This window comes from Dendrobates tinctorius, unplaced genomic scaffold (genome assembly GCF_039654945.1).
Source record: "Dendrobates tinctorius isolate UK_male_01 unplaced genomic scaffold, ASM3965494v1 ptg000035l, whole genome shotgun sequence".
Classification (NCBI taxonomy): Eukaryota; Metazoa; Chordata; class Amphibia; order Anura; family Dendrobatidae; genus Dendrobates; species Dendrobates tinctorius.
The window spans coordinates 7,863,591-7,880,120 of NW_027361703.1; the positions used below are offsets into that span (position 1 = coordinate 7,863,591).

General features: G+C 42.2%; 1 protein-coding gene across 1 annotated transcript in view; it reads left to right on the plus strand.

Annotated features, from left to right (window-relative positions):
* Positions 1-16,530, plus strand: part of YAF2 (YY1 associated factor 2) — a 49,512-nt gene that overhangs the window by 24,603 nt on the left and 8,379 nt on the right. Inside the window, exon 3 of the mRNA XM_073573256.1 lies at positions 2,883-3,035. Within this exon, the coding sequence (XP_073429357.1) occupies positions 2,883-3,035 (153 nt within the window). The remainder of the gene's footprint in view (positions 1-2,882; positions 3,036-16,530) is intronic.

Below are 16,530 nucleotides of genomic sequence, written 5' to 3' on the forward strand. Positions count from 1 at the left end.
ACAGCCAATGAAAACCCAAAAGTCATTATCTCAGTAAATTAGAATACTTTATAACACCAGATTAAAAAATGATTTTTGACAATTCTAATGATACCTACCGTATTTTTCGGACTATAAGACGCACCAGACCATAAGACGCACCCCAATTTTCAGAAGGAAAATAGGGAAAAAAAATAATAATGTGTCAAATGGGGGTCCATCTTACAGTCCGAATTCTGAAAGCAGCAATACCAAATATGTGTATTATATATAATGTGTATATATATATATATATATATATATATATATATATATATATATATATATATATATATATTACACTACTCAAAAAGAATAAAGGGAACACTTAAACAACAGAATATAACTCTAAGTAAATCAAGCTTCTGTGAGATCAAACTGTCCACTTAGGAACCAACACTGATGGACAATCAATTTCACATGCTGTTGTGCAAATGGAATAGACAACAGATGGAAATTATTGGCAATTATCAAGACACACTCAGTAAAGGAGTGGTTCTGCAGTTGGGGAACACAGACCACATCTCAGTACCAGTGCTTTTTGGCTGATGTTTTAGTCACTTTTGAATGTTTGTTGTGCTATCACACTCGTGGTAGCATGAGACGGACTCTACAACCCACACAAGTGGCTCAGGTAGTGCAGCTCATCCAGGATGGCACATCAATGCAAGCTGTGGCAAGAAGGTTTGCTGTGTCTGTCAGTGTAGTGTCCAGAGGCTGGAGGCACTACCAGAAGACAGGCCAGTACACCAGGAGATGTGGACGGGGTCGTAGGAGGGCAACAACCCAGCAGCAGGACTGCTACTTCCGCCTTTGTGCAAGGAGGCACAGGAGGAGCACTGCCAGAGCCCTGCAAAATGACTTCCAGCAGGCCACAAATGTGCATGTGTTTGCACAAACGGTTAGAAACCAACTCCATGAGGATGGTCTGAGGGCCCGACGTCCACAGATGAGGGTTGTGTTCACTGCCCAACACTATGCAAGACGCTTGGCATTTGCCACAGAACACCAGGATTGGCAAATTCGCCACTGGTGCCCTCTGCTCTTCACAGATTAAAGCAGGTTCACACTGAGCACATGCGACAGCGTCTGGAGACGCCGTGGAGAGCGATCTGCTGCCTGCAACATCCTTCAACATGACCGGTTTGGCAGTGGGGGTCAGTAATGGTATGGGGTGGTATTTCTTTGAAGGGCCTCACAGCCCTCCATGTGCTCACCAGAGGTAGCCTGACTTCCATTAGTTACCGAGATGAGATCCTCAGACCCCTTGTGAGACCATATGCTGGTGCGGTTGGCCCTGGGTTCCTCCTAATGCAGGACAATGCCAGACCTCATGTGGCTGGAGTGTGTCAGCAGTTCCTGCAAGATGAAGGCATTGAAACTATGGACTGGCCCGCCCGTTCCCCAAACCTGAATCCGATTGAGCACATCTGGGACATCATGTCTCACTCCATCCACAAACATATCTATCTATCTATCTATCTATCTATCTATCTATCTATCTATCTATCTATCTATCTATCTATCTATCTATCTCTGTCAGTACCAGATCCATAGAAGCAGGAATCTACCTCACAAGACCCAAGGTGCAGACTATGCAAAGAAACCTCAGAAACAGTCCAACACACAGTGTCAGGATGCAAAATGCATGCTGGAACAGCGTATACCGAACGCCACAACCAAGTAGCGGGAATTGTATACAGGAACATCTGTGCAGCATATGGGCTAAGTCCAGGTCGGAGACCCCAGAAAAAGTGGCGGAGAATGAAAGGGCTAAATTCCTATGGGCTTTGAGATCCAGACGGATAAGCAGGTGTTGGCTAACCAACCAGACATTGTGATAGTAGAGAAGGATCAGAAGACAGCATTGATAATAGATGTGGCAGTGCCAAGTGATCGCAACATCAGAAAGAAGGAATATGGAGAAGCTGGAGAAATACCAGGGCCTCAAAGGAGAACTGGAAAAGATATGGAAGGTGAAGGTAAGTGATTCCAGTGGTGATAGGAGCACTTGGAGCAGTGACCCCCAAAGTTGGAAGAATGGCTACAACAGATCCCAGGAGCAACATCTGAGCTCTCTGTCCAGAAAAGCGCAATACTGGGAACAACTAAGATCCTGTGCAGAACCCTCAAACGTCCAGAACTCTGGTAGAGGACCTGAGAATGAGGAATGACAAAATGGGGGGGAAGTTTAGAAGGAAGAAAAAATATATATATGATATGTACCGTTTATAGCGAGAGACTATATAGAATGAGCAAGAGAAGAAAACTTCCCATTCTGCCTCAGATTTTGAGAGACCTTGGAAAAATTCTCTTATGGTAATGAACAAAATGCATTTTAGTTGAAACTGACCCTTCAAATAAGTGTAAAATTTTTTGTTTGTAAGTCTGCGCCATTTTATGATGTATCTAGTGCTGGCAACCTGAGCAGCAGCCCAACATATTTTTATTGTGGTAGCACCAGACTTTAAGGGTATGTGCACACGTTGCGGATTCTGGCGTACATTACCATGTTAACCAATGCAAAATAAAAACCGCTGTGCACATGCTACGGAAAATTCTCTCTCTCTCTCTGCAAAAGGGACAAAGTTTTGCAGATATCCGCATAGCCAAAATGCACTAGAATCCGCATCAAATCCACTGGAAAACAGCAAGGAATCCGCAGAAAAACGGCATGCGTTTTCTGTCAAGAGATGCTTGGCATCTCTGCAGAAAAATCTGCAGGCTAATCCGCAGCGTGTGCACATACCCTAATTGTGCTGCCAGCAATGATGGATGCAATAGTCTTGGTCTTTATCATATATATATATATATATATATATGGAAAAAAGTTTTCCAGAAATAACTTTGTTTTCTTTATGCAGGAAACCACGACCTGTATCACAGTTGGTTGCACAGCAGGTAACGCAACAATTTGTGCCTCCCATGCAGTCGAAGAAAGAGAAAAAAGACCGAACAGAAAAAGAAAAAAGTGAAAAAGAGACTCCTATTAAAAAGAACAGTAACAAGAAAGCAAGGTATTGGCCTTTTAAAGTAATCCTTTATATAGTGCATTTACCTTAACCTACCACACAAACGATTTAAAGGAAAATCGATCCTAACTTCCTGGTACAGTGTGTATTATCAGGAACCATAGGGCAGATTTATTAATACTTTCTTAAAGCGAATCTGATAGCAAATGTTTGCCATGTAATCTGAGAGTAACTTCATGTATGGGAAGAGAGTCTGATATCCAGCAATGTATCTCTTACTGCATTTCTTGGAGCAGTTTTAATAAACAGGGATTCTATCTCTGCTGTAGATGTTTGCAGTGCTCAGAATGCTGAGCTGTGTATAACCCCGCCCACAGCCCTTATTAGCAGCTTCCTGTGTACACTGTGAAATAAAACCTTGCTGTCAGATTCCCTGTAAACTTAGACAGCTGAAAACCATACTAGATTAATTACAATAGCTCATGCTGGATTTATCTGGCCAGCTTTAGTCACTTTTTGTCTAACTTACCTCATGGTTGCCTGACTTGAAATTAATTTTTTGCATCAAAATTTTTTGCTCTTTATAGGCAACCTGTCGCCATGAAAATCTAGTCCAAACTGCAGGCACCGTGTTAATGGAGCAGGGGGAGCTGAGCAGATTGAGATATATTATAGTTTTGTGACAAAAGATTCAGTATGACCTGTGTTTTCATTCATTTCATGTTGCGCTCTCAGGGATTTTTGGTCCAGTGGTTGGTCCCATGAGTGACTGAAAGCTATCTCATACAAAGAAAGCTGTCAGCCACTGATAGGACCGCCCATCGGACTTAAAATCCCTGAGAAAGCAAAGGTTTAAACAATTAAAACACTGGTGACATGGAATATTTTCTCACAAACCTATATATTAATATGCTCAGCTTCTCCTGGTCTATAACATGGTGGCTGCAGGGTGGACTGCATTTTCATGGTGACTGTTTCCCTTTAAGAACTTGCATTAGATAATCACTTTGAGTTAAATTCTACTAGGTAGACACAGCTGTGACCGATGACTAATACATGACTAATACTTGCCCTGAATCTGATCCTGGCACAGTCGATCCTATTCTGATAAATGGGCTACATCATGATAGATGGGCTTTGTTGATGAAAGTAGTTGTCTTCTTTATGTACTAATGGTAGGAGATAAGGTTAGGATATTGCTTAGTACAACTCTCCTTCCTATTGCTTCGACTTGAGCTTCAAAACCTGCATTTGTAATTCCAGCCTAACTGGTTATACTGTAAAGGAAATTAATTCATCAGCCTACATGACCATTGCACTCCATCAATCTGACAGCACTTTGGCCAAGTCGTGTATTTCTCTTGATTTCATGTGGCCTTTTCTAATGACCAACTCCCGTTATTAGAATAAAACATAATTGAACCCAAGGAAATTTTAAATACTCTAATTGATCTAAAATAGTGAACTATTTGGGTGCTTTTCTGGTATACAAATTAGTTGAAAAATAGACCACAACCAGTCCACAACTATCAAACACACCTCTAATGCAAGAGGAGAAATAATTAGTATATATTTTATTAGATAAAAAAATCCTTTCAGCTCTCCAAACATTAAATGTATTATTGGGTAAATTGTGCATCTCGAAAACATAAATGGTTTTATATACAAACATGAAAAACTAAAAAAAAAAATAGCTGGCCATTGAGAAAACAATAGGAAAAAATATTTTTCAAGTACAGTACTAAATATCTGCATCTACATATAAACACTTGCACATTTAGCTGACTTTAGTGATTAACCCTCTAAGAGCTGAAATAGTGCCCAATTTAATCATACAAACTGTGCAGGCATAGGGAGCAAGTGGTTTAAATGCGATTATAGGGTGTCTACGGTAAATAACTGATTCACAATTCAAAGAGTTTAAGAAACCCTGGGAGTGAGGAGAGGGAGTTTTCCCTAGTTTTTCACACTTTCAGTCAACAAGCATGGAGATTCAATGGAGTCACTTGAATATTTTAGGCTATGTTCACATATCCAGTAATCATGCGATAGAACAGATCTGGTAGAAAAAAAAATTGTGCAAACACAACTTTTTGTGTTAGTTTTTAAAAAGCCTGGATCCGTTTTTTTAACATTGAAGTTTGTGACTATCGGATCTGTTAATTAATCATCTGTTATTTTCCATTTAAAAGTGATCCAGTAAGCAAAAAATGGATCCTTTTCAAATGAAAGAAAAACTGATGACTATTTAATGGATCAGTTCTCCATGGACTTCAGTTTTAAAAAATGGATACAGCCGAAATCATTTTTTTTTTTTTTTTTCAAACCAAAGTTACACAACTTTTTTGACAACTAATTGCTATTGGATCCATTCTAACAGATTACTACTGGACATGTGGACGTAGCCTAAAAGAATAATAATGGGAAAGTTCAGTCTTAATAGGGATTACACTATTGATGACCTATGTGTAGGTCAACAACATGAGATCAGTAGGGCTCCAGCACCTCACTCATCAGTTGATATCTGCACTGGCAGCAATTGGATATAAGCAAAATAAGGAGTGGTACACAGCCGCCCGTTATATTGTTTACTGGCCGCCGCCAAGTGCTGTAGTTTATCCTTCATTGAAGACAAGTAAAAATGTGTGTGTATACGTCATCAGTAATATGATCACATACTGTAGCCAATGCATGTCATCTTGAATCTTTATAAAAACATTACTGGCTGAGAAAACGGCATGCAAAAATAAATATATGTCAGCAAAGGAGAACACACTCCTTCCCCAGACTACACTTTTCGGACTGTCTGACATGAGCGTTTTTCTGGAAGATAACATGTGCTGGCTACAGTTTGGGATCTGCGTATTACTCTGAGTGCTATGGCTGTACATTGAGCAGCTGAGCTGATTGCTGCTTTTCTTCTAATATGTCGTCAGTAGCATAGTCCTGGAGAATTCTTTCAATATGAATAAAGCTTCAGGCGTACCTAGCCTTATAATGAAAATCGCAATCACTCTCAAGTACCAGGGCTGTGGAGTCGGTAAGCCAAACCTGCGACTCAGACTCCTGAATTTCCCTTACACCGACTCCAACTCCGAATCCACGACTCCGACTCCCACACATATTGCTTATATTTAAGTGAAAAATTTATTGTAGTACAATGTGAACATCAGACATTTAATCATTTTTATGATTCAATAATCAAGATATTTAGATAGAACAGAATATATATTTATTGGAATACAACTTTAGAACACAAAAAACTGTAATAAATTGTAAATATGTAATACACTATGTAATATCGATTACATATATACAGTACAGACCAAAAGTTTGGACACACCTCATTCAAAGAGTTTTCTTTTATTTCATGACTATGAAAATTGTAGATTCATTCTGAAGGCATCAAAACAATGAATTACCACATGTGGAATTAAATAATTAACAAAAAAAGTGTGAAACAACTGAAAATATGTCTTATATTCTAGGTTCTTCAAAGAAGCCACCTTTTTCTTTGATTACTGCTTTGCACACTCTTGGTCTTCCAGCAGTCTTGAAGGAGTTCCCAGCGATGCTTAGCACTTGTTGGCCTTTTGCCTTCACTCCAGCTCACCCTAAACCATCTCGATAGGGTTCAGGTCTGGTGACTGTGGAGGCCAGGTCATCTGGCGTAGCACTCCATCACTCTCCTTCTTGGTCAAATAGCCCTTACACAGCCTGGAGGTGTGTTTGGGGTCATTTTCCTGTTGAAAAATAAATGATGGTCCAACTAAACGCAAACCGAATGGAATAGCATGCCGCTGCAAGATGCTGTGGTAGCCATGCTGGTTCAGTATGCCTTCAATTTTGAATAAATCCCCAACAGTGTCACCAGCAAAGCACCCCCACACTATCACACCTCCTCCTCCATGCTTCACGGTGGGAACCAGGCATGTAGAGTCCATCCGTTCACCTTTTCTGGGTCGCACAAAGACACGGTGGTTGGAACCAAAGATCTCAAATTTGGACTCATCAGACCAAAGCACAGATTTCCACTGGTCTAATGTCCATTCCTTGTGTTCTTTAGCCCAAACAAGTCTCTTCTGCTTGTTGCCTGTCCTTAGCAGTGGTTTCCTAGCAGCTATTATACCATGAATGCCTGCTGCACAAAGTCTCCTCTTAACAGTTGTTGTAGAGATGTGTCTGCTGCTAGAACTCTGTGTGGCATTGACCTGGTGACTCGGATGAACTTATCCTCCGCAGCAGAGGTGATTCTTGGTCCTTTCCTGGGGCGGTCCTCGTGTGCCAGTTTCTTTGTAGCGCTTGATGGTTTTTGCCACTGCACTTCGGGACACTTTCAAAGTTTTCCCAATTTTTCGGACTGACTGACCTTCATTTCTTAAAGTAATGATGGCCACTCGTTTTTCTTAACTGCTTTTTTCTTGCCATAATACAAACTCTAACAGTCTATTCAGTAGGACTATCAGCTGTATATCCACCAGACTTCTGCACAACACAACTGATGGTCCCAACCACATTTATAAGGCAAGAAATCCCACTTATTAAACCTGACAGGGCACACCTGTGAAGTGAAAACCATTTCCGGTGACTACCTCTTGAAGCTCTTCAAGAGAATGCCAAGAGTGTGCAAAGCAGTAATCAAGCAAAAGGTGGCTACTTTGAAGAACCTAGAATATAAGACATACAGTATTTTCAGTTGTTTCACACTTTTTTGTTAATTATATAATTCCACATGTGTTAATTCATAGTTTTGATGACTTCAGAGTGAGTCTACAATTTTCATAGTAATGAAAATAAAGAAAACTCTTTGAATGAGGTGTGTCCAAACTTTTGGTCTGTACTGTGTGTGTGTGTGTGTGTATGTATGTATATATATGTGTGTGTGTGTGTGTGTGTATATATATATATCACTGACTTATTATTATTTATTGTTATAGCGCCATTTATTCCATGGCGCTTTACATGTAGGGAGGGGTATACATAAAAACAAGTACAATAATGTTGAACAATTCAAGTCATAACTGGTACAGGAGGAGAGAGGACCCTGCCCGCAAAGGCTCACAATCTACAAGGGATGGGTGAAAATACAGTAGGCGAGGGTAGAGCTGGTCATGCAGCGGTTTGGTCGATCGGTGGTTACTGCAGGTTATAGGCTTGTCGGAAGAGGTGGGTCTTCAGGCTCTTTTTGAAGGTTTCGATGGTAGGTGAGAGTCTGATATGTTGTGGTAGAGAGTTCCAGAGTAGGGGTGATGCGCGAGAGAAATCTTGTATGCGATTGTGGGAAGAGGAGATAAGAGTGGAGTAGAGAAGGAGATCTTGTGAGGATCGGAGGTTGCGTGCAGGAAAGTACCGGGAGACGAGGTCACAGATGTATGGAGGAGACAGGTTGTGGATGGCTTTGTATGTCATAGTTAGGGTTCTGTACTGGAGTCTCTGGGCAATGGGGAGCCAGTGAAGGGATTGACAGAGGGAAGAAGCTGGGGAATAGCGGGGGGACAGGTGTATTAGTCGGGCAGCGGAGTTTAGAATAGATTGGAGGGGTGCGAGAGTGTTCGAGGGGAGGCTACTGAGCAGGAGGTTGCAGTAGTCAAGGCGAGAGATAATGAGGGCATGGACTAGGGTTTTTGTAGATTCTTGGTTGAGGAATGAACGGATTCGTGAAATATTTTTGAGTTGAAGTTGGCAGGAAGTGGAAAGGGCTTGGATATGTGGTTTGAAGGAGAGATCAGCATCAAGGATTACCCCGAGGCAGCGAGCTTGTGGGACTGGGGAGAGTGGGCAGCCATTTACTGTAATGGATAGGTTCGTTGGGGGGGTCACGTGAGATGGGGGAAAGATGATGAATTCTGTTTTGTCCATGTTAAGTTTCAGAAATCTGGTAGAGAAGAAGGATGAAATAGTGGACAGACATTGAGGGATTCTGGTTAGCAGGGAGGTGATATGTGGTCCAGAGATGTAGATCTGTGTTTCATCAGCATAGAGATGATACTGAAAGCCATGAGATTCTATAAGCTGTCCCAGGCCAAAGGTGTAAATGGAGAAGAGCAGGGGTCCTAGGACTGAACCTTGTGGGACTCCGACAGATAGGGGGCGAGGTGAGGAGGTGGTGTGTGAGTGGGAGACGCTGAATGTCCGGTCTGTTAGGTATGATGAGACTTATCTCAGCTAAGACAAAGCCTAGATCCTCAGGCTACATTCACACCATGGGCGTAGCCAGGATCAAACCTGGGGGGGCAGAACCTCATACTGCACACCTCAGCTGCTGCAGAACCTCATACTGCACACCCCTACACTTGAAAATAAAGCCTGCACCTTAAGAAGATGTGGTGGTGATGAATGCAGTCTATTTATTCCAACTATCAATTGATGTTGATGTGTTACTGAAGACGAGCAATGCCTGTCCTGGGCGTCCTTTTGGTCAGCTATGAGGTGTACCTGACTGGTGCTAAAAAAAAAAAAGGAGTGTTAGTCTGTGTGCTACCCGGTTTTCATTCTTTTTGGTACAGATATGATATGGCTAGACAGATGGATAAATGGATAGAGCAGATTTCTAATCTGCTTTTGCCATTGAAAACATTATCTATGAGCTCAAAAACCTTTTCAGGTGATGCAGTTTTTTAAAAAGCTGATCGGCTTTTGCAGCTGAAAAACGTATCCTCAAAAAACGCTGTGTGTGAATGTAGCCTTAGATCAGGAATATAACAGCCATTTATAGGACATTTCATAACTTTCCCAAATTCCTATGAAAAAATATTCAGCACATCCTGCATAGAATTACTGTACCCAATTTATTATATATTTTAGGAGTCGGTCCATTTTATACCGACTCCACCAAAATGAGCTCTGATTCCACAGCCCTGTACAAGTACACTCACTGACAGAAATTATGTCGCTTATCCATGTTATGTAAATAAAAGCTTATAACCTGATGTTAAATTCATCCATTGGTTGTATAAATTATTCTTTTGAAAGCTGAAACCCACCGAAATGTGGTTTAGGTTATGAAAATAAATTGCCATCAAAGCAGAAATATTGATCATTTAATGGACACGATCATTTAATGGACACAGAATGGTGAGATTTAAAAATTTTGTCGCCTGGTCATATAATACACCCAATCCTAGTTTACATCCTCACCTGTGCTCAGTAAATGATCGGTTAATTAGTGGGTATGTATAAAAGGAAACCCAGCACCCCAGACCTTCACTTGATCTGCAACTTGAGCTCTGACAACATGCCAAAAATCCACCCAGCGACAAAGCCTGGATTATCAAGATGCTGAAGACCAGATCCACTGCAGAGGTGGCTGGCACCTTTTAACTCAGCGTCAAGTACAAAGAATTAAAAAAAAAAGATTTGAAGAGACTGGAGATGTGTTTGACAAGCCCAGGTCCGGCAGACCCCGCAAGACAACTGCTCAGGAGGAACGTTTGTTTTTTTTAATCAAATAGATTTTTATTCAGAAAAGCATATTAGGATACATATTTTCCAAAAGCAATCATTTTTCATATTAACAACCTGGTATAGTAGCATCCCCCCCAAACCCTATTAGACCGCTTGTATTGTCCATATAATCTTCATCTGCAGAGAAAAATAAAGGTTAAAAATATCCTTCCACCATCCGTAGCATTACAGGTAGCACCCCACATATTCAATGTGCCTCGAGACCATAACCAAACTCTAGCCATGGCGTCCATAGCTTTTCATATAACACCAATTTCCCTTTTTTTTTTTTTTGTAAACCCCCTTCTCTAGTATAATGGTATTTTTCACATATTTGAGAGATTCTCCTCTCGACGTCGGCTCCTCTTGTATCCAATTTCTCGCAATCACTTTCCGAGCAATATAGAGTAGTCTGGCTATTGCTGTCTTCATAGTATTATCCACTCTTATCTCTTCCACATCACCCAACAAGCATACCACTGGGTCCTTTGGAATCACACATCTGTACGCTCCCTCTACCCGACACAAGACCACCGTCCAGAAAGAAAACAACCTCGGGCACGTCCACAGCATTTGGAATATACCTGCACCTTCGTTTCGGCAGCGGGGACATTCAGATGTGGGTTTTAGTCCAGCCTTGAACAGGACATCCGGGGACTTGTACACTCTGTGTATTATATAAAGCTGAGACAATCTATATGTTTCACTCAGTGACAATTTTGTGATCCACCCCAGAGCGGATTCCCATCTCTCATCCTCCAAGGGGCCCAACTCACCCTCCCACTTGGCCCTGGCACCAATTGGGAATTTCAATTGGAAAGTATGTAACAGATCTCCATACAAAGAGGATGTAACCCCACTTGTAGACCCTTTCCCACATACATACTCCAATACAATATCCCCCTGAATTTCAAGATGGTTACTGTTATTCTGAGCTATAAATGCATGCTTCATCCGTGAATACTGGAACCCCCCTGAAGCTCTGAGCCCAAATTCCGATTGTAGCTGAGAAAAGTATTTCAGTCCCTGTGGGTCCACAATCTGGGAAACAAATTCTATCCCTCTAGCCTGCCATTCCCCCAGTCCTCCCATGGATCTGAATTCTGGTATGTTATTATCCCAAATTGGCGAGAACCGAGTCAGGCCAGTAACCCCCCCGAATTTGTTTAACCCTCCTCCAGAGTTTGTGTATCAGAGATAATGTGGGGAATAGTTTCCCAAGCACACCCAGTGAACCATCCTCCAAACATTGTACCACTGGACACCGATTTGTCAGTTTTTCCAAAATGTGTTGTATCCTGCCAGAAGTCGCCTCAAGCGCCCACCCCCTCAAGTGCTGGCACTGGGCCGCAAGGAAGTATATTTCAGGATTAGGCAAGGCCAGACCCCCACCATCCTTAGGGCGTTGAAGGGTTTCCAATCTAATACGAGGGTGTTGTTTCCCCCACACCAATTCCCTGAACAAGACGTTTATTTGTCTAAATTTTCCCTGAGATATCCAGACAGGTGCATTATGCAGGATATACAATATTTTGGGCATCAGAATCATTTTAATTAAATTAAACCAGCCCACTACCGACAAGTGGAACTTAATCCAAGCTCCTATTTTCGCCTTGAGAGCACCTAAAATGGGGGTCAGGTTCTTGTGTAAGTAATCTGTGATTGGCAGCGATATCCATATTCCTAAATACTTAAATTGATCCACTACTTTAAACCTGCCCTCCTCTACTGTTCTCCTTAAACCTTCCATTGTGCCGTCTATTGCAAACAAATTGGATTTACCCCAGTTGATCACCAATCCTGACATCCTCCCAAACCCTTCAATAAGTTGTATGGCATTACCCAGAGAAGTTTTTGGGTCACTTAGAAAAAGCAAGACATCGTCCGCGTATATCGCAATTGTTTCCTCTAACAGGCCGTATCTGAACCCGGAAACCTCCCTTGATTGTTGAATTTTGGCGGCCAATGGTTCCACTGCCAGCGCAAACAAGAGGGGAGAGCGGACACCCTTGCCTCGTCCCTCTGTGAAGTTCTACAGTGTGTGATAGCATTCCATTCACTCATCCTAGCCAGTGGCTGCGTATATAATAACTGAACCCAAGATATGAATTGTGGGCCAAATCCCAAATGAAGCAGGACCTGCCATAAATACCTCCATTCCACACTGTCAAATGCCTTATGGGCATACAACGAAGCAACCACCCTCTGGCCAGAGTTATCGGCTTGCAACTGCATATTCATGGAAAGCCTTCTCAGGTTGACAGCAGTAGACCTGTCAGGCATGAAACCGGACTGGTCTGGGTGTATTAATTTAGAAATGACACCTGACAACCTAATCGCCAATACCTTGGCCAGGAGCTTTACATCCGTTGTGAGCAGTGAGATCAATCTATATGATTCTGGCATCTGAAGATCCTTATCTTCCTTTGGGATTTCAACTATTATAGCTTCTCTCATAGACAAAGGCAAGATCCCCTTACTTCTGGCATCCTCCAACACAGCCCTAAGTCTTGGTATTAACACCTCTTCCATCCCTTTAAAAATATCCACTGGAAGCCCGTCCGTCCCAGGTGTTTTTCCTTTCGTCATTGACCCCTGGGCCCTTCTCAGCTCCTCATCAGTGATGGGAGCCTCCAGACAATCCCTATCTTCATTCTCCAGTCTAGGAAGTTTAATCCTCTCTAAAAATGCCACAGTGTCCTCAACCAACGCTTCCACCCGAGAGGAGTACAGATCTGTTTAAAAGTCAGTGAAAACATTCAAGATGTCCGCTCTTTCCGACACCCTAGTGCCATCCCCCACGTACAGAGAATGCACGTGTGAGGTACCCCTCTGGGCCGAAGCCACCAGCGAAAACGTGTCCCACCCTCTCCCCATCCTGATAAAAAGCCAGCTGCTGGAATTCCCTTCTCCTTTCGGCTCGATCCAGGAAGATTTTATCTACATTCTTTTGGGCAACTTTCATTCTATTTCTAGCCTCCACCGTGTTGAGAGTCTCCATTTCGTCCTCAGCTTCCTTTTAACCTCTCTATCGCTTCCTTCTCCAACTGCTTTGTCTTTGTCTTACATCTACTAATATCTCTAAATAATAACCCTCTTAGATACGCCTTCATAGCATCCCAGACAGTAGACATCTCAGCGCTTCACACATTAATGCTAAAATACTCCACCACATCCCGTTGTATTACCTCTAGATCTAAGCTATTCAACCAGTTAGGGTGAATTTTCCTCTCTCCCCTGCTCCTGACCAGTGTCTCCGCTGACCGCAACACTACCTCAACTGGGCAGTGATCCGAGACTGCCCTAGGCAGATACCTCACCTCTTTCACCATTGAATCCACCATCTCATTTCCCAAAGCCATGTCTATTCTAGACAGGGTGTCGTGTGCCGGTGAATAACATGAGTACCCCCTTTCCCCAATATGTCTCACCTTCCACAACCAACCCAATCTCCTGTATATATGTGCCAAATGGTGTGACTCTGTTACCTATATTGAGCGTTTTTGTTTTTGTCCCAGAAATCATCATATATGTTATTGAGATCCCCAATAACCAGAAGATGCATACCCCCCTACGACCAGTCAGTTCCATCACTTCTCTAATTTTCCTACTTGAATATGGGGTCTTGATATACATGGCGGCAACACACAACAGCACCCCAAACATCTTACATATCACCACCACATATTGTCTATCCGCATCAACATGCACTTCCATTTCCTCATACCTTGTCCCCATGGGAATTAAGACCGAGGAACGTTTGTTGGTTAGAAAATCCAAAGCAAGCCTCTCTTCCACTGCAGCAGAGCTCCAACAGGCCTGATCACCTCAAGTCCCTGTGTCAACTAGAACAGTTTGTAGGATTCTGACTCGAAATGGCCTCCATGGTCAAATCAGTGCCCAGAAGCCAGCACTAAACAAAAGGCAAATAAAAAAACCGTGTGGCATTTGCAAAGTCCCACAGCCTGCTAAACAGATGTACGCTGGAAAAGTGGCAGAAGGTGGATTTCTGTGATGAATCTTCAGTAGAATTAAATCACAGCCGCTGCAAATACTGCAGGAGACCTACTGGAGCCCATATGGATCCAAAATACACCCAGAAAACAGTTAAATTTGGTGGTGGAAAGATCATGGTCTTAGGTTACATTGCAAATGTTTCGCACATCCCCATATTCAAGGTGGAAGGCAATATCAATAGCCTAAAATATCAAGAAGTACTAGCTACCTCTTATATTTCAAATCATAAAAGGGGTCAAATTCTGCAGCAGGATGGTGCTCTATCTCGTCCATCCATCTCTACAACAAAGTTCCTCCAGGCAAAAAAGATCAAGGTGCTCAAGGACTGGCCAGCTCAGTCACCAGACAGAGCCTGTTTGGGGTAGGATGAAAGAGGAAGCTTGGAAGACAAAACCAAAGAATCTAGATGAACTCTGGGAGGCATGTAAGACTGCATTCTTTGATATTCCTGATGACTTCATTAATAAATTGTATGAATCATTGTTGAACCGCATGGATGCAGTCCTTCAAGCTCATGGAAGTCACACAAAATATTAAATATGACTCTAATAGCACCACAACTTCATTCACCAATGTTATGCAACATATATTTGTATTTTAAGTTAATTATTTGTTTGAATATCACATTACTTTCTGTGGCCGACAAAACTTTTTTCTTACCAAAATCTGACCATTCTGTGTCCATTAAATGATCAATATTTCTGCATTGATGGCAGTTTATTTTCTTAACCTAAACCACATTTCGGAGGGTTTCAACTTTCAAAAGAATAATTTATACAACCAATGGATGAATTTAACGTCAGGTTAAAGCTTTTATTTACATAACCAATAAGTCACGATCCCACCGCTGACACCATTAAGTCACAAAAGCTTATAAAACCCCTTCCGTCGCTGCCAGCTTCACTCACCCAATCGGGACCACACTTCGCTGCCACCAGCTAACGATTCTCTTAATGTTGTAATTAAGAGGGTCCGTAGCAACCCCAAATTAGTAGCATAATTACTTCAGGCACGTGTACATTCGTCACAGAGCAAGGAGGCAGGACTAATACATTTTATAGTCTATTCCCAAAAGATGGGCAGTGTTTAGATGTTTAGATGATAAAAAGGCTTTAACCCCTTAATGTCCAATGACGGACACAGTCCGTCATCAGACATTTCCCCTGCTTTGATGAGGGCTCCGGCGCTGAGCCCGCATCAAAGCTGGGACATGTCAGCTGTTATGAACAGCTGACATGTGTCCGCAATAGGCGCGAGCGGAATCGCCGTCCGCCCGCGCCTATTAACTAGTTAAATGCCGCTGTCAAAGCTGACAGCGTGCATTTAAATAGCATTTCCGGCCGCCGGGCCGGAAATGACGTCACCGCCGACCCCCGTCACGTGATCGGGGGTCGGCGTCATGTTGCCTGGACAACCAGAGGTCTCTATGAGACCTCTATGGTTGTTCCAGGCATATGGCTTTCAGCGCCACCCGGTGGTCGGCGCTGAAAGCACAGCAGTAAATCTGCCACATATGGGCGATCTGCTCATCGCCCATATGTAGCAGAGCCGATCGGGTTGCGCAAGCTTCTAGCCTCCTATGGAGGCTATTAAGCATGCCAAAAGTAAAAAAAAAAAAAAAAATGTTTAAAAATAAAAAAAAAATAAAAAAACCTAAAAGTTCAAATCACCCCCCTTTCGCCCCAATCAAAATAAAACAATAAAAAAAAAATCCCACATACACATATTAGGTATCGCCGCGTTCAGAATCGCCCGATCTATCAATAAAAAAAAAAGCATTAACCCGATCGCTAAACGGCGTAGCGAGAAAAAAATTAAAAACGCCAGAATTACGTTTTTTTGGTCACCAAGACATTGCATTAAAATGCAATAACGGGCGATCAAAAGAACGTATCTGCACAAAAGTGGTATCATTAAAAACGTCAGTCCGGCACAGAATAAATAAGCCCTCACCCGACCCCAGATCATGAAAAATGGAGACGCTACGGGTCTCGGAAAATTGCGCAAATTTTTTTTTTTTTTTTTTTTTTAAGCAAACTTTGGAATTTTTTTTCACCACTTAGATAAAAGAGGACATAGA